The 23,688-nt window shown below is 38.7% G+C and overlaps 1 protein-coding gene across 4 annotated transcripts in view; it reads left to right on the top strand.

Annotated features, from left to right (window-relative positions):
* Nucleotides 1-22,968, top strand: part of PLEKHG4B (pleckstrin homology and RhoGEF domain containing G4B) — a 960,241-nt gene extending 937,273 nt beyond the window's left edge. Inside the window, exons 23-24 of one of the 4 annotated variants that reach the window (XM_044065124.1) lie at nucleotides 7,615-7,674; nucleotides 21,949-22,968. In XM_044065124.1, the coding sequence (XP_043921059.1) occupies nucleotides 7,615-7,656 (42 nt within the window). In that variant the 3' untranslated portion in view covers nucleotides 7,657-7,674; nucleotides 21,949-22,968. Of the gene's footprint in view, nucleotides 1-7,614; nucleotides 7,683-21,948 lie in introns of all 4 variants that reach the window. The other 3 variants (XM_044065120.1, XM_044065123.1, XM_044065125.1) reach the window with 3 other exon arrangements.
* Nucleotides 22,969-23,688: the final 720 nt, after the last annotated feature.

Here is a 23,688-nt window from a genome sequence, read left to right as displayed (position 1 = left end):
GAAAGGGATGTCCAGAGAAGCTGTCATGTAGGCAGCCTTGAGGGTTGCCTGTGCCTTCACTGGCATCCCAGCAATGAGGGTATTTGTGTTTGCTAACCTTCTTTGCTGGGTGAGGAGACAGGTAACCTGCAGCACCACTGATACCTGTAGCACCTTCCCCTGCTTTTTCCCCCATGGATTGGCAGATGCCTGACTTTACTGGTCCCATAAACTCAGTGACATCACACCTAGTAAGGCTGAAAAAGACATCCTAAGTGGATCCTGGTTTCTTCCACTGGCATAAAAAATATATATTAATGTGAGCTGGATGCTTATCTCCCATGCTGATAATTCTATTTGAGGAAATGCAAAAGATGTTACAACAACTGTGATTCCTCACCTAAAAGTGTTTTTCAGAATGGATCAAAAGATCGTGACATTTTTGCTTCAGTGATGAGAAACTTAATTCTTCTGATATCATGTTATGCAAGTTTAAAACTATGTTAGAAGCCTTTGTGCTGTTTCTGTAGATCAGCACTGTGCCCACCCGAGGTCTTCTCACCAACACAAATATTGTTTATTTAAGAGTAAAATGAAGTCAAATTCTTTCGGTTTCTAGATACTGTAAAGCAGATATGATGTCTGACACCTTAAATTTCACATCTGGCATAATTCATACTACCACAGAGAATAGTAATGGAGCAGAGTGGTACAAAAGCTGAAGTCAGAGCACATGTTGATGAAATTTCACTCTCTATGGGAAATTACTTATTTAAAACTCATTTTTAGAAAGTAATCTCATGGAAATGTGTGTGATGGAAGAACTATGGGTGATTATTTCTTTGAAATAAGTCTAAAACTATCTGGGCAATTATGTGCAGCACATTTGCAGAAGACATTTGTTGCTTTGCAAGTGCAATTAATAATAACAGCATTTCTTGTGACTATGGGTTCAGAACTCTGAGTGGCATATGTGGACACATGCTCCTCATCAAGTGCCATTGACAACTGTTCATTTCTGAATGCTAACTCCACTGAACATGTTTCTGAGAAGACCACAGCTGTAGATGAGCAGTATATAAAAAAGTTAATTAATTCATAGAGAATTCACGACAACCTGTGATTAACTTCAGTGAACCAATAAGCAGACTGCTTAACCAAAAAAGGAGCTTCACCCCTTCACCTGCTCAAAGTACTAGATGACTAGTATGACATTTAAATTAAAAAACAAAAAGAGTTGTTATTTTTATTAGTTTATTTGTTCTGGTATAAGCTCTTCTTAACTGTATAGTTTTCACGTACCAGGACATTTAATATATTTTGTTTCCTTCTTTCTCCTTCTTTCTCAGTGCTAATGTCTCTGTTGTATTTGAGCATACATAGCTGTGGATATTCACTACAAAATTACGTTTGCTGAAAGAGGCCTGATTTTAAAACTTGTTTCTGTTTATTCGGGACTGCAGATACTGAAAACTGGTCCAAATTGGAAACATTGTCTGGCAACAATGTTTTCCCCACTTTCTGCTACCCAACACCTTTTACAAAGACATTAACCCTCAGTGAGAGAGAGAGAGAGAGAGAGAGAGAGAGAGAGGAATATATTATAAAAGGACGGACACACAAAACTATACAAATATAAAATACCCTACCCCAACACTAATAAAAAACACACTCCATCTTAAAACAAGCAAGGATACATACAAGGAAATCCTGTATGGCAAAGTGGAAAAAATATTTTCATTTTGGCTAAAAAAAGGATACTGAACCTTTGTCTAACGCACAGCTTGGCTTAAGAAAATTAACTTGTAAGTGATGTTTCAAATAGCTCTCAAGGCACACCTTAAATAAATCATTGTGCAAATGTACAATACACTAAATCATACATGCGGACAACAGTACAGATATACATACTGGATCGGTCGAGGCCCGGGTTAACAACGACCGCCACCAGTACTGTTGGCCAACAGGGTGCTGGCGGAAATTGGGCTACTGTTGGCCGAAGGAGGAGAAGAGGGAGAAGGCATGCCCAAAGGAAGGTAAAGGCTAGGACTGTGATAGTGAGGGTTGGAACTGTGAATGTTAGCTGTATGACTGGTATAGGGAGAGAGCTAGCTGATATGATGGACTGAAGGAAGGTTGGTATATTGTGTGTGCAGGAGACCAGATGGAAGGGGAGCAAGGCTAGGTGTATCGGAGGTGGGTTCAAATTGTTTTACCATGGTGTGGATGGGAGGAGAAATGACGTAGGGGTTATCCTGAAAGAACAGTATGCTAAGAGTGTTTTGGAGGTGAAAAGAGTGTTGGATAGAGTGATGTTTATGAAGCTGGAAATTGATGGTGTAATGATGAATGTTGTTAGTGTATATGCTCCACAAGTTGGGTGTGCGATGGATGAGAAAGAAACATTTTGGAGTGAGTTGGATGAACTGGTGTTGACTGTACCCAAGGGTGAGAGACTCATGATTGGAGCAGATTTCAATGGGCATGTTGGTGAAGGGAACAGAGGGGATGAGAAAGTGATGGGTAGGTATGGTGTTAAGCAAAAGAATGCAGAAGGTCAGATGGTAGTGGATTTTGCAAAAAGGATGGACATGGCTGTGGTGAATACGTATTTTAACAAGAGGGAGGAGCATAGGGTGACATACAAGAGTGGAGGAAGATGCACACAGGTGGATTATATCATATGTAGAAGGGCCAGTCTGAAGGAGATTGGAGACAGTAAAGAGGTGGCAGAGGAAAGTGTAGTTAGGCAGCATAGGATGGTGGTTTGTAGGGTGACATTGGTGATCAAGAAGAGGAGGATGAGTGTGAGGGCAGCACCAAGGATCAAATGGTGTAATTGAAAAAGGGTAATTGTGAGGTGGAGTTCAGGGAAGAGTTAAGACAGGCACTGGGTGGCAGTGAAAAGTTACCGAATAGCTGGGTAACTACAGCAGAGCTAGTAAGAGAGATGGTTAGAAAGGTGCTTGGTGTGACATCTGGAAAGAGGAAGGACAAGGAGACCTGGTGGTGGAATGAAGAAGTACAGGAGAGTATACAGAGAAAGAGGTTGGCGAAGAAGAAGTGGGACTGTCAGAGAGATGAAGAAAGTAGACAAGAGTATAAGGAGATGAGGTGCATGGCAAAGAGAGAGGTGGTGAAGGCTAAGGATAAGGCATATGAAGAGTTGTATGAAAGGTTGGACACTAAGGAGGGAGAAAAGGACCTGTACCGATTGGCTAGACAGAGGGACCAAGCTAGGAAAGATGTGCAGCAGGTAAAGGTGATAAAGGATAATGAGGGAAATGTACTCACAAGTGAGAAGAGTGTGTTCAGCAGATGGAAAGAGTACTTTGAGGGGCTGATGAATGAAGAGAATGAGAGGGAGAGAAGGTTGGATGATGCGCGGATAGTGAATCATGAACTGCAGTGGATTAGCAAAGAGGAAGTAAGGATAGCTATGAAGAGGATGAAGAATGGAAAGGCTGTTGGTCCAGATGACATACCTGTGGAAGCATGGAGGTGTTTAGGTGAAATGGCAGTGGAGTTTTTAACTAGATTGTTTAATGAAATCTTGTAAAGTGAGAGGATGCCTGAGGAATGGAGAAAAAGTGTTTTGGTACCGATTTTTAAGAATAAGGGTGATGTGCAGAGCTGTAGTAACTACAGAGGGATTAAATTGATCAGTCACAGCATGAAGGTATGGGAAAGAATAGTGGAAGCTAGGTTATGAAGGGAGGTGATGATTAGTGATCAGCAGTATGGTTTCATGCCAGGAAAGAGCACTACAGATGTAATGTTTGCTCTGAAAGTGTTGATGGAGAAGTACAGAGAAGGTCAGAAGGAGTTGCATTGTGTCTTTGTGGACTTAGAGAAAGCATATGACAGGGTGCCTAGAGAGGGGTTGTGGTATTGTATGAGGAAGTTGGGAGTATCAGAGAAGTATGTAAGAGTGGTACAGGATATGTGCAAGGGTAGTGTGACAGCGGTGAGGTCTGCGGTGGGAGTGACAGATGCATTTAAGGTGGAGGTGGGATTACATCAAGGATCAGCTCTGTGCCCTTTCTTATTTGCAGTGGTGATGGACAGGTTGACAGATGAAATCAGACAGGAGTCCTCGGGGATTATGATGTTTGCAGATGTCATTGTGATCTGTAGTGAGAGTAGGGAACAGGTGTAGGAGACCCTGGAGAGGTGGAGATATGCTCTAGAGAGAAGAGGAATGAAGGTCAGCAGGACTAAGACAAGAATATATGTGTGTGAATGAGAGGGAGAATAGAAGAATGGTGAAGATGTAGGGAGTAGAGGTGGTGAAGGTGGATGAGTTGAAATACTTGGGATCAACAGTTCAGAGTAATGGTGAGTGTGGAAGAGAGGTGAAGAAGAGAGTACAGGCAGGATGGAGTGGGTGGAGAAGAGTGTCAGGAGTGATTTGTGACAGACAAGTACCAGTAAGAGTGAAATGGAAGGTCTACAAGAGGGTAGTGAGACCAGCTATGTTATATGGGTTGGAGACAGTGGCATTGACAAAAAGGCAGGAGTCAGAGCTTGACGTGGCAGAGTTGAAGATGTTAAGATTTGCACTGGGTGTGATGAGGATGGACAGGATTAGGAATAAGTATATTAGGGGGTCAGCCCAGGTTGGAAGGTTTGGAGACAAGGCCAGAGAGGCAAGATTATGTTGGTTTGGACATGTGCTGAGGAGGGATGCAGAGTAAATTGGGAAAAAGATGCTAAGGATGAAGCTGCCAGGTAACAGGAAAAGAGGAACGCCTAAGATAAGGTTTATGGATGTGGTGAGAGAGGACATGCAGTTGGTTGGTGTGACAGAGCAAGATGCAGAGGACAGGAAGAAATGGAAACAGTTGATCCACTGTGGTAACCCCTAATGGCCGCAGCCGAAAGAAGAAGAAGATTAAGTCATCTGGAGAGCCTGATATCCCTGGCCACTCTTTCATGATTCCTTTATATGACCCCATTCCCGATAATAGAGCTCTAGAAGCCATGATTTCTGTGTTCTCATGAATTTCATCCTTTCACTCATGGTCACACACAGCTCCTTCTATTTCCTTAATCCTCATGTATGGCTGTTGCTGCCTTCACTTTGTCTACTTCTCATTCTCAGACCTTTCTCTTGCTGTCTCTCTTCCCTGATTATCTTGTACTATCTATCCCCAACAAGGAATTCATCCATTTTCACATCATCTTTTCTCTCTTGTTTTTTGTATGCTAATCAGCTGCATGTCTTTCTTTCTTCGTTTCACAATTCATACTCATTGAATTCTAGGCTCTGACTTTAAGTATATATCAGGGATATACATCATGATCTGTCAGAGGGACTAGCTATGTACCACATTGTTTGTATAGTTGAAGTCATGTATTAACTATTATGATGTGAAGGTTAATCACCACTAGCGATAGTGTATGGAGAGCAAGTGTATAAGTATCAGTTACTGAATGTGATACATATGTTCTATATATATGTATATGTATACATATATATATATATATATATATATATACATATAAATATATATTTTAATATATATATATATATATATATATATATATATATATATATATATATATTTTTTTTTTTTTTAACAAAGCTTGGGTTTTCATTGATCCATGCTGGAGCTTTTCTCTTGGGAGCTCCATCTGCTTAGTGGAACCTTCAACTGAAAACCTAAAGAATTAAGCACATGTTGCCAACATGTTTGATTGCCTTCAACAGCTGTGCAGTAACAGATTAAGACAGAAAGTCTGACTCCCAGTCCAGTTCAGATTACTGATTGCACTGGCATTTATTCTTTCATGAAAAAAATCATTATTCTTATTTGCTGCCAGTCCAGGGAGGGATTTCTGTATTATACATCTAGATGTCTTTATACATACCTGGTGCATTTTCACTGTTTTCATCGTATGTCTTCTGTACATACAGTTATGTTACTCCTAATATTTTTAACTTACACCTAATAATTCAGACCCTTCAAGGGAATATTCCTTCATCCATATCTTATTCCACGTGTAAACTTGTTAAAATTATTCCACTGATTTTCCATTACCTCACCACTTCTCTTATTCTCTATACTCTTCACCCTCCATAAACTGAGTTATGCTATTGCTGCATACACTTAATGAACAAACTGCTTAATATTTACTTACCTAATTAATGTATCACTACCAGTTTTTCTGTGGAACTTTTACAACATGGATGTATCTTTGCTTTGTTAAAAATTGTTCATGATATTTGTCAAATAGTTTCGCGGGGTAAGTTATATTGATTATCTTATATCTCTGTCAATATGTATTATATATTGCACCTTACTATGCATTTTGTACATGGCACCTAGATTGCTGTGGAAAAGTGACCTTAGAAACTGTAAAGATTGCCTGGCTGCCAGATGAAGAAATATTTTAAAATCCTTTTACCGATTTTCAGAATGATAGCATTTTTGAAAACAAGCCCTACCTTCATTTTTAAGGCAGCAACTTCTGTGAAACTGAAGTATCTTTCCCCTAAATATGAAAACAAGTGAGACATATTGTCACTCTCTAGATGTACATAGACATTTAAGGTAGTATAATTAAAAAAACAGAGATGTCACAGAGTCTGAAAACTGTTTCTTTCATGAAGAGAAGATAAGGTTACAAGTAGTACTGTGGTTGGTCTAGTGTATTGCTTTTTGTTATGACAACATCAGCAAAACATGCAAGGGATATGAAAAGCTAGATAGCAGCTACTTCATCAGCATCTTTAAGGAGTGGTCTTAAACCTGCTTCACAGATTTACATAGCATTATAGGTTGGATACATTAAGCTTTGGTACAGTTGTGCTAAAAAGTTGTCCTGCTGTTTTCCATCACCCTGAATTTTGAATACCGCTGCTTTGTGTTGTGTTTGTTGTTTGTGATTACATTTTTAGTGAACTTCCTCAGAGAATGAATGTATCATTGTATGATGATACCTTAAGAAAAGATTAGTAGGGGAGACACTGATGTACTGGTATTAACTCCCACTCAGTATCCCCAGAGGTCTAATATTTCAAAACTTCCATCTGGTAAAACTGGATATGCAGGCCATAAATTGTATACATGACATGTTTAAGGTAATGAGTTATTAAGTGTCAGACTTGTTGTTTACATAGTTAACAAGTGACTGTGTTATATATGGTCTTTAGTGTACTACTGGGAGCTCTTCTGGATGGTTGAGGTTGCATTGAATGTAGTTATACTTTTGCTTGACTGTGTTGGCCCTGATATGTCTTGCACCTTCAGAATTATGGTATATTATGCCATATACCACTTGTACTACATATGGAAATGTATCTTACTGTACGTGCTTTGACAGCCTGGTTATAGTACTGTGTATATGATTATTGTTTTCTTCATAATTATTGTCTGCTTTAATGAACTTAACTTTTTGTTGCACTTTTTGCATCAATTTCCTCCACATTTTTTCATTATTATTGTTATTTGTTTAGCATATCTGTATTCTAATGGCTCCTTCTTCCCACCAGGAAGCATGTAGTTATGAGCCATTTGTCAGCTCAATGTACCAAGTAGTTCTCATTTTGGGAAGGGAAAATACAGTGTAGTCCTGGAAAAAAAGATAAAATGGTGTTAACTGATAATTGTTATCCACTTTTTTTGCCAGAACCAATCCTCTAATACTTTAGGCCTCTCAACAATGGTTTGACTGGGGAATCATTTATCAGTAAGTAAGTGCTTTTTCTGATTGCACGTTCTACTAAATCATATTAGCTAATATGTGAGGGGTGTGTCAGCTAACCAAATGCTGAATAACAACTGGATGTTAGCCACTGGCTTACTGTGCTGAGCAGAGCAATTTGCATGTTGCTCGTGTCAATAATTTGTATTTGCTGAGCAGAGCAATTTGCATGTTGCTCGTGTCAGTAATTTGTATTAAGTGGTTTGAGTTTTTCACATTATTAACAATAGCATGCTGCCAAAAGGCTGATCTGATTTGCTCATTTCCCTGCATTTTAACTGTGCCATTGCACTGCGTATCTGGTGGCTCTGGTGGTAGTGCTTAAAGTGGCTGAGCATTGTGAGAACTGAGATGAAAAACATTGAGGAAGTACCAGTTTTTCTGGCATTGAAGTGGTTGAAAGAAGACTACTGCTAAACAATAAGAAGACACTCCTTCTAATGTGTATCTAACGCTTAGGTATGGTTTAGTCTAGAAATGCAATAACAACTTTGCATACTCACTGAGATCCACAGTGAGTCTGTTTCATCTTTAGATATTACTCCATTCTTACTCTTCCACCCAGCTGTGATGTCATCCTCTGAAATTTACTTAGCAGCCATTTGATTGTTTTAGTACTAAAAATGAAGAGTTTCAAAGTCGGCCTAATGGTTCTGGAGTAGGGCATCAGTCTGCACCTCCTGCTAGCCTCCCAAATTCAATTAGTGCCCTTGGCATCTAAGGGACACCCAAAGAGGGGAAGGAGTGAGAAGGCAATGCCTGAGAAGGATGAGGATGGTCCATAAGTAATACTCAACCAGTAAAGTCCTTTGGGAGTTGTGCAAGGAGGGGGGGCCATGGATGCTGGTGGTATTGTACATCTGTGTGAGTAAGCATATAGCTTCCTCTGAGGCCAGTACCAGCAGATGCATGTAGTGCTATCGAAGGACCCAAGGACAAATGTAAGGCATATGTTGAGGTCCTCCCCAGTGTATGATGAGGCCTGTTAGTCAGCTGATGAGCTCTGCCTCCTCCAGTGAACATTGAGAGAGAATCTGTGGCTGTGGCCTGGACTTTGGAGTAAAAAAACTTGGGATAGAACAAAAAAATGGTTGTGAAAAATGTCTCTTTTACAGCTGTCTGATTTGTGAAAGATCTGTGACTTTCTGATTTTTTTTCTGTTAATCTTCAAATTCTTCAAGTTTCACTTGTAAAGACTGAAAACATTAAATGTGATAAAATATTCCTCCTGCAAATAAGCAATGTTGGTTGGGTAACACTGACTCTTAAAGATAATCATGATACACCCAAAAGTTACCAAAATTTAATCCAGCAGTATTTTTGTTTTAAGGCTCACACTTGCAGTTTATCTTAATTAGTCTCCTGGAGGCAAAAGGCAGTTTTCTTTTTTACTAAATATATTTTGCAACCTTGATTTGTCTGTTTTTTTTTTCATTTGTTTGTTTGTTTGTTTGAGGTTTATGCAATTAATGTTAATAGACTGTACACCAGCATTTAGTATTATATTATTATCCTTATTCGTCATTGAAACAGGGAACTTACATGATTACATTAATCTACTTTATGAACAGAATTATTACCTGCATGATAGTATTGCAAGATGTGCACATTGCATGCACCAACCTATGCCAGCAAGTAAAGTAATCATACAAAATTAAATTAGATCAATAACAGGCTTCACATCTCCAGCTCCAACATCATTTAGAGTAGCATCTGTCTGTAGACATAAAGGTCATGCAGCACAAGGCCCATTTGTTTTTGTCATTATATCAGAAATCTTGTAAGGAAGATGTTTCTAAAGTATACAGCTCAACTTTTGCATGATGTACTGAGTCAAAAAAGTACAAAGGCATATAATTCCACATCACTTTTAATCTAGCAGGTGGTAATAACAAGCTTTTTGTGTTTATATCCCAGAGCCTCTTCCTAATTTTTATGAATGATTGTCTCTTTTAAAATACCTGCTCACTATATAATAAAATCCTAAGTCCACCCCATTATTTTTTTAAACACTTATAAATATAGACTTATTTTGTTGTAGATCCAAAAAGTGTAACCCAAACTGCTTTGTAAGTGCATTATATATTTGTTACTTTCATATCATGCTGTGACATCTTTTAAATTTATATGTGGACCCTACTTTTTGTACTGACATATCTAATAGCACAGCCAAGACTTTAAATATGGCATATTGAAGACCTAATGATATATCCCATCATTCAGGCATCCCTGTAGATAAGTTTCCTTTTCTGATATGCACACATCTCAGATCCAGTCATTTTGTACTCATGAACTTCACACTGTTCACAGGTCTTTATACATTAAAGGTTTGAAATTGTTGAGCTTGTTAAAACAGCATGACTTCATGGTGTTGTTCCACAGCATTTTGCTCTAAACTGTCTAAATGTTACCTTCATTGAACTACCTATGGGTTATATCCTGCGTAGGATACTGTATAACAGTTGGCCTGTTTTCAAAGCTTCAGGGTACCTTCCACGCACCCAGACCATTAGTGAGATGGAGATGAACCAACTAAACAGTCATATTTGGGTGCCAAGCCCTTCAGACCTTTTCTGCCATGGAGAAAAGTGTTCCTCTGCAGACTTTCGAGGACTGAAAGTCAGATAATGCTGTTCTGTTGTTGGATAGACAAGTTCCATTTGGGGAAAAAACCCTCTACATTAGTTTTTTTACTTGTGAACAATTACTTTTTCTGAGAAACATATACTTTTAAGCTAGGATAAAGCAGTTTTCCTGACTGCCTCATGACTTTTATGTGATTTTAAATGTTTTTACTTTTGTGGTAAACAGTTATTAAAAGGTGGGAAATGTTTAAAGTAATTTTTTATTATTTTTCTTCTGGGAAAGTTACTTTTTTTCTACTTACTGTTTTACCAACTATTGCTGCTAAGTTCCTCCAGGAAATAAGCATCATTTTTGCTTGCCCATGGAACAAAGCAACAGTCCCTCTGCTGGCCCTTCCTCCAGCCACAAAAATATAAAGATTGTTAAGCAGTCTTTTCTACTACAGCAGGCTGGTAGTTTGCTTCAGTCGCCAATAGGTGCCTCTGCTGTGGCCAAAGCTAGTTCATCAGACTACCTTTGTCTTTAGTACCCTCTGGTGTAGTCCATTCAGCCACCATGGACTAGGGGTTAGCCATGTCCTCTGGGGCTGTTGGGGTCCACTCAGTGGTCAAGGGAGAGACACTCTTGTCAGCCATGGGAGAAAGGTTAGTGAATGTGCCCCTACTTTGTCAGAATGTTGTTCCCATCCTTGGGGAAACTATTTCTGGCAATAACCGGTTTATTTTTTCCTAAGTTACTTGTCAAAAAGAGACTGAAACAGAAACGTTTATCTTCTCCTGTGTCAGTTACTCTGGGCAGGAGTAATTTATTGAGCTTGGCTCAGTGTCTGGTGCAGGCTCTTGACCTTTATTGTAAGGTAGTTTCTTTTAAAAGAAAAAGGGAGTCTTCCTTCCAAGAAGAGTTTCAAGAAATGGAGTCTGGAGAAGACTGGGAAGGGACAGATGCAGTTTTCTCCTCAGGTTTTTGATTTAGATTATGAAGACAGTGTGGTGTCTGATTCTGGCTTTGAGGGATTCTCTTTCTCTGAGACTATTTCCAGAATGAATAGATGTTTCCGGGGGGCATAGTGACATTTGTCAGCTCCTAAGGAAAATGTCATCATTTGTTATAACTGGAATTTTTTAGAACCTTCACCTATCCCTCTAGTTCTGTCAGCCTTGGAAGATATTTTCGGCATAGTCTGCGACTTCCCTGACAGTCAGTTTGTTGCCCCAAGAAATCAGATTTTATAAAGTTCTTCAGTCTTTCAGGTTTTTACACACCAATCCCAGACCTAACCCAGTAGTTTTAATAAGTCCAGCTTCTGCTAAACATTTTGCTAATTCTAACCCTTCTCCTTCTGTTAAGGATGGGTAAGCTTTTGATAAGAATGGGGAAAAAGATGTGTGTTTCTCCAACTTTGATTTTTAGAATTTTAAATTATCAGGCTCATATGTTGAAATTTATTCTTATAATTGGGAAAGTATGAGAAGTAAGTAGTAATCCACGAGCACAAACACCAACCGATAAAAACCAAAAACGCTGTTCCAGGTATCAATAAAGGCTGTCCTCCATACACTTATACTGCTGAAGACAACCAATACAGTTCTACTTCAAATAATTCCGCAAAACAATTTCCAAAAAAAAACAAATTTATTTAACTTGTATGAACATATATAGACAGGTTAAGGGCTTTCATCTCCTACCAGAAGACTTAATCAGATTAATCTGCCATAATAGCATTTATTCTTTATATAGTGAATAAAATAAATACCATGCACTCTACTGGTCAACCAGTTGATTCAAAAAAAAAATCTGTTAACCCTTTGTTGCCCCAAAATAATAGTGCAATTGCATGTTAACTCATAAGATGCTGCACAATTTTATACCTATACTTGTATCTGTACATACATGATAGGTTGTTTATTCAACCCGATAAATGCACTCCAAGAAAAATGAATAATTGTAAAAATTGTATATATATATATATATATATATATATATATATATATATATATATATATATATATATATACAAAAGTTATAGTAGTATTATATATATCACTAACCAGCCAAGTAGGAACTGGAATTAACATGGACATAAAAATGACTGTCCAACAATTATGTAGGAATGAAAACAGGCATTCTAATAGCATGCATCTAATTTTGTATGTATCTAAAACCCTGTGAACTGATAAAATCTAAGTATTCATGAAGACCAAAAAACTTGAATAAAATTATAAATATTGTGCATATATATATATATATATATATATATATATATATATATTTATATATATATATATATATATATTTATTTTTTTTTTAAAAAAACTTTCACTAACCAGCCAAGTAGGAACTGGAATTAACCTGGGCATAAAAATGACTGCCCAACAATTATGTAGAGATGAAAACAGGCATTCTAATACCATGCATCTAATTTTGTATGTATCTAAAACCCTGTGAACTGATAAAATCTAAGTATTCATGAAGACAAAAAAACTTGAATAAAATGATAAATATTGTGCTTATATATATATATATATATATATATATATATATATATATATATATATATTATATACATTAAAAATGTGTAAATGTTAAATAATATATATATATATATATATATATATATATATATATATATATATATATATATATATATATGTATAAGTTGATAAAGTAAATTACAATAAACTCATCAATGAATGAATAAATATGTATCCGTTTTAAAAGTAGGTTAAGAACCCCAAAATAAAAAACTAGTCAATATCTGACATACCCCTAACTAGTGGGATATGATAAAAGTTGATTATGTTGTTCATTGTTCCCGCGGTAGTGGTGCTGCGGTAGTGTTGTCACCTCACAGCAATCCCATTCCATTCTCAGCTAGAGCGTCTTCTGTGTGGAGGCATGCATGAATGGATGTGCCTTCGTTGAAGGTTGTGCATCAGGGCTGGTTACTCGGCACATAAAAATCCACTACCAAACATTAGCGGACTGGAGTTCCACTGTGGCGACCCCTAACTGGGATAAGCCGAAAGAAAGAAAGAGATTGTTGTTGTAAATGATTATGTAATAATCCTGTAGTTGAACAGTTTTGATATTATAAATACTAAAAACTACTAAAACCATGGGTGTCTAAAAATCTAGGTGTCTATAATTGTATTGTTATAGGAAGTGGTGTTACATCTTATGTAAATTACCTAGGTTACATTATTTGCATCTCTTTGGGTCCGCAGAAAGCAATTTCAGAGCGGGGGTGATGAAGATATGGTCATTTAGGCCCGAACTATAACATGCATCCAGTCTTAATTGCCAAATAATTTCTCGAAATTCCAAATGTGTCTCCCAGTCACCCCCTCTCTCATTGTGTCTAACTTCTTCTAACACCCAAAATTTGTAGTCTGTATCCTTGAATTTCAACGTGTGTCTGTATAGGGTGTTATTTTCATTCTTTTTGTTGATATCCCGTATGTGTTCGTATGTGCGTAATCTTAAATTACGTTCTGTTTTTCCAATGTAATATGCCCAACAGGCTGTACAATATGCCAAGTACACCACCCCTTTTGTATAACAGCTAGAGTATGTCTTGCCACTAATCTTAAAACTAATACTAGGTATATCTAGTTCCTTTGTACCAGATATAAATGAACATTGGGCACACCTCCCACATTTAAAAGTACCAGATTTGGGGCATGTCCCACCTCTACCATCATTCTGTTTCTTCTCCAATATATTTTTTTCATATTCCTTTTGAAACTATATCTCAGTGGTTTTTGGAACATGTCCACTCTTGTTGGCATCCTACTGAACATACCCCAAATCTCATTTATACACTTTTTTATCCAACCCATTTCTGTATGATATGTCAATGTCAAATATGGTAATTCAATGTTCATTCATTCAGTGTTACTTATAACCTTCTTATTTGCAGTACTCTCACCACTGGTCAATAAGGGTAGGTAAGTTGTACCCAATCCTTCCACCACAACTTTCTTAATAGAATTGATCAATTCATCAGGATACCCCCTTTCTCTAAACATTTTTTGAGCATTGTCTATTTCTTTCATGAAGTCAGATTTATCAGATGTCATTCTTGCTATTCTAATCATCTGTCCCTTAATAATGTTCTTTTTGAGGTTGTATGGATGGTCACTCTCATAGTGTAGATATGAATTAGAATAGTATTCCTTTCTATATATACTAGATCTATAAACCTTGTTTGTATAGTCTTTTTGCAACTTGACATCCAGATAATGTATTTCCTCTACACTGATTTAATGTGTAAATTGTAAAAAATGTGTACTACAGTTTACATAATTCATAAATTCTCATATCATTTCATTAGTTCCACCCCATACTATAAATATATCATCCAAGAAATGGTAGTACCCCAATATATTTTGGTAAAATACTGATTTGAGTACACATTGTTGTTCCTCGTATAACAATATAATGTTAACGTATATGGGGGCACACGATGAATCCATCGCCACTCTGTTTGTTTGGTGATATAAGTCCCCCTGAAAGTAAATATAATTGTATCTTAATATAAGTTCCATGTTTTCTAAAACCAGTTTAAAGTATGAGGAATGTTTTGGGATCAAGTACAAATCTGTATTGTGTAATTTAGATGATCTTCCATTTCACTGTTGCAGTATTTATTACATTAGGGATCCCCTGCCAAGGGTGTCCCAATGTCTGTCCACTATACCAAAGACTTTTGGTTGCTTTAAGTTACACTGTATGTCACACATATGCTCCTTGCTTAGCATAGGGCATAAAGGTGATGTCTGGACGAATCATTCTCAGAACTTCTTTGCAGCCAGTCTGAACATCATTGCTTCATTGTCGGTCTGAATGCCTGTTCTGTTGCCAGTTTACCAAAACATTACAGATAAGTCCCCGTTGGGATTCTTTTTTACTTATCTTTTTTATTTTCCTTGTCAGGTTTCATGTCATCCAAGAAGGGTAAATGCCAGTGTGGGAGATAGATTCCCCAGGAAGACCATCATGACCAGTGTCTTTTTTGCTTAGGTGCCTCTCATGACCATACATCCTGTTCCATTTGACAGGCTTTTGTATCTAAAACCCTTCATAGTAGATTATCTTCTTTGGCACTTTATCTTGAAAATCAACATCTTATGCTTCTTGCAAAAGACACGGTGGAGGGTACTTCCTGCTTTGAGGGACAGCCATCATTGAAGAAGAAAGCCAAGACACCTAGGCTGGAATCTTCTGTTGTTCAGCCTCAGCTGGAAAGTCTCTCCCAAGTCAAGTGAATGCCGAGATGTTCGCCCAGCTTTGTCATTGGATTTCTCTGCTGCGACCAAGTTGGAGGCCGCCGGGGATCCAATTTTAAGCACGTCAGAGGAGGCATTGCAGACGTCTGTTTCTGATGCTCAGAGAGAACCACTGCTGATTATTACTGAAGGGCCTAGAGGTGTTTCTCAGATATTAGTCTGAGAAGAAGTCCCTACTACAATCATTGAATATCATTCTGGCTCAGAGTCTTCCAAATTGTATAAGGCAGACGTCCCATTGAACAAAAAGTGAAGGACTAAGCATATTTCTCCTTCTCTTAAGGATCCACAGAGTGAATGTAGACCTTCACTCAGGGTTTGTTTAGTGCTTTGATGGCACTGAAATCTCCTCAGGGAGTTTCTGTTCCAGCCCCCCCCCCCCCCCAGGTCTTCTACTCTACTAAAAAGACCCAGATTACAGGATTTCGGTCAGAGGGAGGCAGATTCAGATGAGGAATCCCTTGCCTACTCTTCTCAGATTCCTTCTCCTTTGGACTATGGATCAGAGGAAGAGGACTCTGCTAGTCCTGATACGCCTTTTGAAGAGATTTCTTTTGGGGACACTATCTCCAGAAAGATGGCGTTCTTGCTCAAGTCTCTGAGGTACATAAAAGGTACTATGAGTTGATGCAGCTGGATTCTCCTAAACCTTCTGCTGTTCCTCCTGTTTTGGCTGTCTTGTTGGATGCATTTTCCAATGCTTCTAACACGGCAGACTCTCAGACCCATGCTCCCAAGAAACCTGATTCTGTATGGTGCCTGAGGACTGCAATTTTTGTACACGTGTCCTTCTGCTGACCCCTCAGTAGTGTCTGTAGTCTCTAACAAGCCCTCTCAGTTGCTTCCTTCTGCCAAATTGCTGCCTTCTGATAAAGACAGCAGAACCATGGAAAGGCTAGGTTAGGAGGTTTACCCCTCAGTTACTTTGGCTTTTAGGGCTGTTAATTATCAGACCCATATGTCCAGGTACTTGCTGGCTTTCCTATTCCAGGCTTATCAGATTATTTATGATCTTGCAGAATCTGAGGGTAAAATTTCTGCTCTTTCCCTGTTAGGGACTTCCAGTCATGTGGCTCATCATTCCATCAAGTGTAGTTATGATGCAGCAGATGCTTCTTCTAGAGCTGTTGCTTTTGGGTCATTGTTAAGGAGGTATTCTTGGTTTCAGTTTCAACCTTTGCCTGATATTATGGCTAAGTTGATGGATGGCCCTCCTGATAATAAACACATGTTTGGTGAAGCTACTGCTGATATGTTTAAGTCCCTTTAGGATAAGGGCAAGGCTTTACAGGAACTTAAATGTTTTTGTTACTCCTGTGCTTAAATTTCAGAGAAACTACCTCAATAAGGCAGTCTTTGTTCATAGTCAATCATGCCCTCCTCCTAAGGGCAAAAATGGTGGCAAAATGTGTCCTCCTGCTAAGGCTACTCATACTTTAATGCCTCAGAAGTCTCCTTTGCCAGATCAACCAAGTGCTGTCTGACTATCCTATTCTTCCCACCACTTTCCTCTTTCTATTTGCCTCTCTCTCTTCATGCTTGGCTACAGATTACTCAGGATTCCTGGGTCCTGTCCATTATTTGCCATGGTTTGGTAATCCCTTCCCCCTTTTTATGGTTATTCCTCAGCCCCCTCAGGAACAGCTCTTCTTCTATCCAGAGGTGCTTCAGAACCTTTTGACTCAGTGTACTGTTCAAGAGGTGCTTGTGTCCCAAAGGGGGAGGGAGTTTTACTCAAGGATGCTTCTAGTACCCAGGAAAGAGTGTACTTGGACACCAATTCTAGACCTCTCACATCTAAACACATTTCTGAAGGGGTCCTCCTTTCAAATTTTGTCCCTCCAGACTGTGTTCCCTGTTTTGCTTCCTCATGTTTATATGGTGTCTCTGGATCTCAAGGATGCTTATCTCCATATCCCAACCCATCCCCTTTTCAGTACGTTTTTACATTTCTCTGTTGTTTCCTGACATTTTCAGTTCTCTGCTTTGCCCTTTGGCCTTTCTACTGCCCCAAGGGTATTCACCAAATGCCTTGCACCTGTGATTGCTTCTGGTAGGATTCAGGGCTCCAAGTATTTCCTTACTTGGATGACCTCCTGTTTTAGGCTTCCTCTCCAGAGATCCTGTTGCAAAAATCTTAATTTTTTCATTTCCATTCTGCAAAGCCCGAGGTTCACAATAATCTTCAAAAAGTATTTTCTGACTCCTTCTCGGGACCATGTTTTTCTGGTGCAGGACTCAGATGGTGCCTCTGCTGGCATCCCTGTCTCCTCCCAAGGCCTTGATAGTCATTCTGTTCTTTCAAACTCTTCTTCCTCTAGCTTCTATTACAGCAGGGAGTTTCTGAGAGCTCTGGGATTCATGGCATCCACCATCCCCATGGTCCCTCTGGCCAAACTTCACAAGAAAGTTTCAGTGGTTTATGAAGTCAGTTTGGCTTCAACATGCACACCCCCTAGAATCTGTAGTTCCTCTTCTACCTTGTCTTAAGAAGGAACTTCAGTGGCAGATCCAGCAGCTGTCTCTAAATCCAGGGCTCCCTTTTCATCCCCCTCTTCCCTCTAAGAAGCTGTTCACAGATACTTCAGATATGAGATGGGGAGCAGTTTTTGGCTTCCTAAAGGTGCAGGGGGTGTGGTCACCTCTTCAACAGAAAGAGCACATCAGTGTCAAAGAGATGAGAGGTCTTCTGCTGATGCTTCACAATTTTCATATGTTTTTCTCCCCAGGAATTCTCAAGTTATTTACAGACAATACCACAGTGATGTGGTATGTAAACAAGGGGTGGCAAGATCTTATCTTCTTTGCAAGTTGGCACTCTTGGTGTGGGATCCTGCTGTCCAGAATCAAGTGACTCTTCAGGCAGTTTACATTCCCTCAGGTCAAAACATTGTGGCAGACACTCTGAGCAAGTTCTAACTCAATCCCATGAATGGATGCTTTACCGGAATGTGTTTCTGGGCATTGTCCACCAGCGGGGTACTCCTCAAATAGATTAGTTTGCCTTCCCTCTGAGTAGACAACTTCCTCTGTTTTGTGCCAGAGTCCCATACCCTTTGGTGTGGAAGGTGGATGCCCTCTATTTTTCTTGGCAGGGGGCATTTCTTTATGCTTTCCTCCCTTTCCCCTCATTCTAAAATTCCTGTTCAAAATTCAACAGGATGCTCCCAAAATCTTGTTAGTGACTCCCTTTTGGCTGAGACAGCATTGGTTCCCTCTTCTTCCTCATTTAGCCAAGGTCAGTCATCACAAGTTACCTCACAAGGTGGACCTATTCATGCAGGACAAGGGATCTCTTATCCTTCTCCACCTGTCCACTCTTCAACTGATGCTATGGGTGATAGGATTTTGATTTGATAAACACCTTTTTTCTGAGGACATGCGTAGGGTCCTGCAGAAGGCCAGGAGACCCAATACTGGAATGAATGGATGAGGTTTTCTGCTTAGTGTCTTTCTTGTAACCTGGATCCACTTTCTGTGGATATTCCTTTGGTTCTATCTTATCTTTGTGAATTGCTCAATGCTGGATTGGCTTATACTTCTGTTAAGGTCCACTTATCAGCTGCCTCTGCTTGCCTGCCTTTATCTCCTCCTTTAGCTTCTAGATTTGAGGCTAAACTTCATATTAGGCTTCCCAGAAAGCCTGTTCCTCTTCCCTGGGATCTTAATTTTGTTTTGGAAAAATTGACTAAGGCTCCTTTTGAGCCTGCAGCTTCAGCTTCCTTGCAACATCGCTCTTGGACAGACTGTTCTTTTGTTAGCCCTTACTTCTGCCGTATGGGTATCTGAACTTCAAACTCTTATGTCTTGCTCTCCTTTTTTGATGTTTCATAAGGACAGGGTGTCCTTGTGTACTAATCCTTCTTTTATACCCAAAATGATGAATGAGTTGCTCCTTAATCAGTCTATTCATTTACCCAATTTTTCCCTTCTCCACAGTCTGCCGTTGAGAAGGTGCTGTACATGTTGGATGTGCATAGGCAACTGAGATTTTATTTGGCTAAGACTAAGACTAGTAGAAAGTCTGATCATCTCTGTTTCCTTAATTCCCAAGTCCTTGGGATTAGCTATATCCAAGAAAACTATTTCTTCTTGGATCTCAAAAGCAATTTCTTTTTGTTATTCCTTTCATAGTAAGTGCCTTCCTTATTCTACTAGGCCTGTGGCTTTTTCTGGTGCTTTTTTTCAAGAGCTTGGATACCAATTCTATTCTTGAGGCAACTACTCAGACTTCTGTGCATACGTCTATCAAGCATTACAATTTGGATGGAATCTCCAGAGCTAGAGCTGGTTTTGCTAGGGCCATCCTTCATGGCATCCTAGAGGGCACTGCTAGCCCTTCCTCCTCCCAAGTTTCTTGCTGAGCTTTGGCAGTCTCCCTAATGTAATGAATACTGCTACAGTGAAATGGAAGGGCGTAGTACAATTGTATAAAATCTTATAATGGTCGATGCCCTTTTCTTCACTGTTGCAGTATTCACTCCCTCCACCCCCTGGTCCATTTCTTTTCTGGAAGTACTGATTACCTTTTCTTTCCCTTGGACTGGCATTCCTCCTGGGGCTCTCAGTTCTGAGGATGGTATGTCCAGACATCACGTTTATGCCCTATGCTATGCAAGGAGTGTATTTGTGACATACTGCTTACTTTAAAGCAGCCTAAAGGCTTTGGTATACTGTCTGGATGTCAGGACACTCTTGGAAGGGGATCCCTAATGTAATGAATACTACAACAGTGAAGAGAAGGACATCTACTGTTATGGTAAGATTTTACACAACTGTACTTTTCTTCTGTTTCTCAAAGCACTGCCTATTATTTAGAATGTGTTTATTACTCTCTAGATGCAACTTCTAGGGTTGCACTGTTTTAAGCAGGTTTACTTGGCTGTATTCTCAAAACCGCCAATAAGATACCAAAATTAAATTTTGAATTCCCCGTTAGAGATGTAATTTTTGGACCATTTGTTGCAAAGGATAGCAAAAAATATAATGAGGCAAGCTGATTCAGGGAATATCTCAGATTGTTTCAACCCCTCCCCCTTTATGGTTTCAAATGGATTCTCTGCTCCCTTCTCTAATTTTGGCAAAAAATAAAATAAACACTCTTAGCAGAATGCTGGTAAGCAAACATTTAAAAAGCAACGACACAGAGTTTCCAAAAAGAAAGCAGAAATCTCCAGAACCAAGGGTAGTCAAATAAGTCACATCAACTCCATAATAGACATTTCCACTCTTTCCATGGTGGCCATCCCTTATCCCTCACAGAAAGTCAGAATCTCCCTTTCTCTCTCTATTTTGCAACAGACTGTTTCATACAGATATGTTCTGAATGTGATCCATGTAGGATACAGATGGCAGTGGGAGGAAATTCCTCCTTTTCAGAGAATTCTTCCTCAGCCACCAGACCAAGCTCTTCTCTTTCCTCCTGTATTACATCATATGCTGTCTCAGGGGTTAATAGAAGGTGATCCTTCTCCTCAGTTAGGGAAAGGATTTTACTGAAAAATGTTTTCATTGCCAAAGAAAGAAAGAAAATTCTTGGAGACCAGTTCTAGTTCTTTCTTTACTAAACCAGTTTGTGATAGTGCCCAAGTTCAGTTTGCTTTCATGTCACAACCTGGTACCCCTTCTTCCCCATTTGAGTTTTCTAGTAGCGTTAGGTTTTAAAGATGCATATCATCACATTCTTAGTTGTCCAAATTTTAGGAGTTTCTTAAGGTTTTGCATACATGGATCACATTATCACATTACCCTTTGGGCTTTAACTGCTCCAAGAATGCTCACGGTGTCTACCTCCTTTGATAGCCCATTGCAGGCTACTGGTTAGCCAACTTTTTCCATATTTAGATGACTTACTTATCTTTGTAGAGTTTTTTTCAAAGTGTCAGGAATCTTTTTTCTAGGTAAGAGACCTCCTACAAAAGGTGAGAATCCAAGAGAACATTCAAATGTTCTTGCTGATCCATCTCACAGGATTGTGTTCTGAGGTGTCTAACAGACACCTCGGTACATAGAGCTTTTCTCCCAAAGGAAGAACTAGATCTATATTTAGATTTATTCTGGGGGTTTTCCCACTCAGATTTCTATTCAGTGTAGTATAAAAGTGCATGATGGGATAGAGTTTAGCCACGAGCTAGTGGAAGACCTTGAGCTTGTATATAAGGCCAAGTCAGATCCGCATATAGGATCTGAACCCAACCTAGTAAGAATGAAGGCACGATGGACAACACACATGGAATGTTATGGTGAGTACATAACTTCTTTTTTTAGTTGGTGTTTACATTGTATGAAAGCACAGACATATGTGCATATATTTTATGCTAGTTTGCTTAAGTAGTATTCTTGTACTGAGCTTTAGTTAATTAATTGATCAATTAATTTGTTACAGCTGTGAATGGAAATATTGTGAAAAGATTTTCAAAACCTGCTGGGTCTTCTACCATTCCAGAATCAATCGATGAAGCATTGTGGCTCTTTGTTTTAGGTGCAGCTGTGTGACATACTTACAGAGGCTTCACATCACACTGGCAATATGTTCCTCACAACTAGGAGCTGAATCCTTCTGGTAGTTAAGAGACATAATGAAATGTTGTCCTGGGTGGGGCTTCTCCCACTTTTTAACTTGTGTAAGAGGTGCTATTTTAGCATTTATTAACCATGTAAATATCAGAGGCATCATCTGTTACTGTATTTTGTGCAATCCTGTATATCTAGAGAATAGTTTTATAATATAGTGACTAATGTTTGTAAAAAGAAAGTATTTGCAACTACTTAAATATATGTAAATATTAATTTTATTTCATGCAAGCATAGATGTACCATGTCAGACTCATATGTGTTTGTGTTTTGTTTACTCTGCCTGTCTGTAAGTAATGTGTCATCATATGACTGCTTCATAGGAACAGACATAATAGGATGGAATGCTTCACTGTTAAAAAAACTAAGCTAGCAAACAGACTAGTGAAGTGATCGGTTGAATGGGACCATGTGACTGACAAATAACTACTGTAAGAGTCTTCAGGTTCACACAACTGCACTTTGTGGAACTGTTTGTCATTGAAAATAAAAAATAAACAACCTGTTTCTTAATAACAGAAGGGTACCAAATGAAGTTATGAAATTACCACTGTTTGTTGAACAAACAAGAAGCCAAGACATGACTTTTTTTTTTTCATTGAGATGCCAACATTGGTCTTGATGGCAAATTAGACACCAGGCTGCAGTGCCTGCAGGATAACAAATATGTTTCTGTGAAGTTGTTTACGAAAGCCAGTAATGTATTTTTTTTTCTATTAGTAATGGCAGCCACACTGAGCTGGTCCATATTTGTTTCAAACAGTTGTACTGTATATAAAACACTTATTTTCAGAAAAAAAATAAAAGAACTGTCTGTTCTGGCTGCAGATTACTTTCTGGACATTTCTGTGGATTTAGGATTTGTATATTAAAATGCATCCTTTTATCAGGTGTCTCATTCTATTGGGTCAGATATGCATGGACTATCTGCCATATGCACCACAAGTAAAACAAAAGAGAAATATAATTCTCTAGAGTCTGAAAACTGTTTTACTAGGTCTGTGTTTTCTTTATTCAGAATAGCTGCTCAGAGAGTTCAGCCTAGTGTCATAATTGCATTATTAGTGTGGTATGAATGCATGTTTATTGTTCCCTGTTTGGCTGATAGTTTTGCAGTGGGCTCCATCTAATTTTTTACACTGAAACATAACACATTTGTGTCAGATGCAGACTGCTTGATCTTCTCAGTCTGTGCTACTTCTTGACTGTTTTTTCATCCAGGCAGTCAAAAATGTACCTTTATAACTTTAATTAGAACTGGCTTCCATCTTTTCCAGTCATTCTTGATTTTAACTGTTTTTTGTGAACCTTCCTCAGGAAAACTTTTCTTTGCAGATGCTACTGTAGTGAAAAAAAGAATAAGTTGCAGAAATTTCTTTGAAGTATTGTAATCTTTTTATCTGTAACAGCATACTTTAAAGTAACTTTTTGAACCAGATGCTTTTACACAATGAATGTTGTTATGGCATTGGTCTCTGTCTTTTCTGAGTTTCAGTATGTCTTCTCTGGGAACCTCACCATAGGTAACATTGCATTCATTTGACCATGTCAT

The sequence above is a fragment of the Protopterus annectens genome, chromosome 3.part0, assembly GCF_019279795.1.
Source record: "Protopterus annectens isolate FY-2018-M chromosome 3.part0, PAN1.0, whole genome shotgun sequence".
In the NCBI taxonomy this organism is placed as follows: domain Eukaryota; kingdom Metazoa; phylum Chordata; order Ceratodontiformes; family Protopteridae; genus Protopterus; species Protopterus annectens.
Note: the sequence above shows the minus strand (reverse complement) of the source record. Positions and strands in the feature narration are given on the sequence as shown.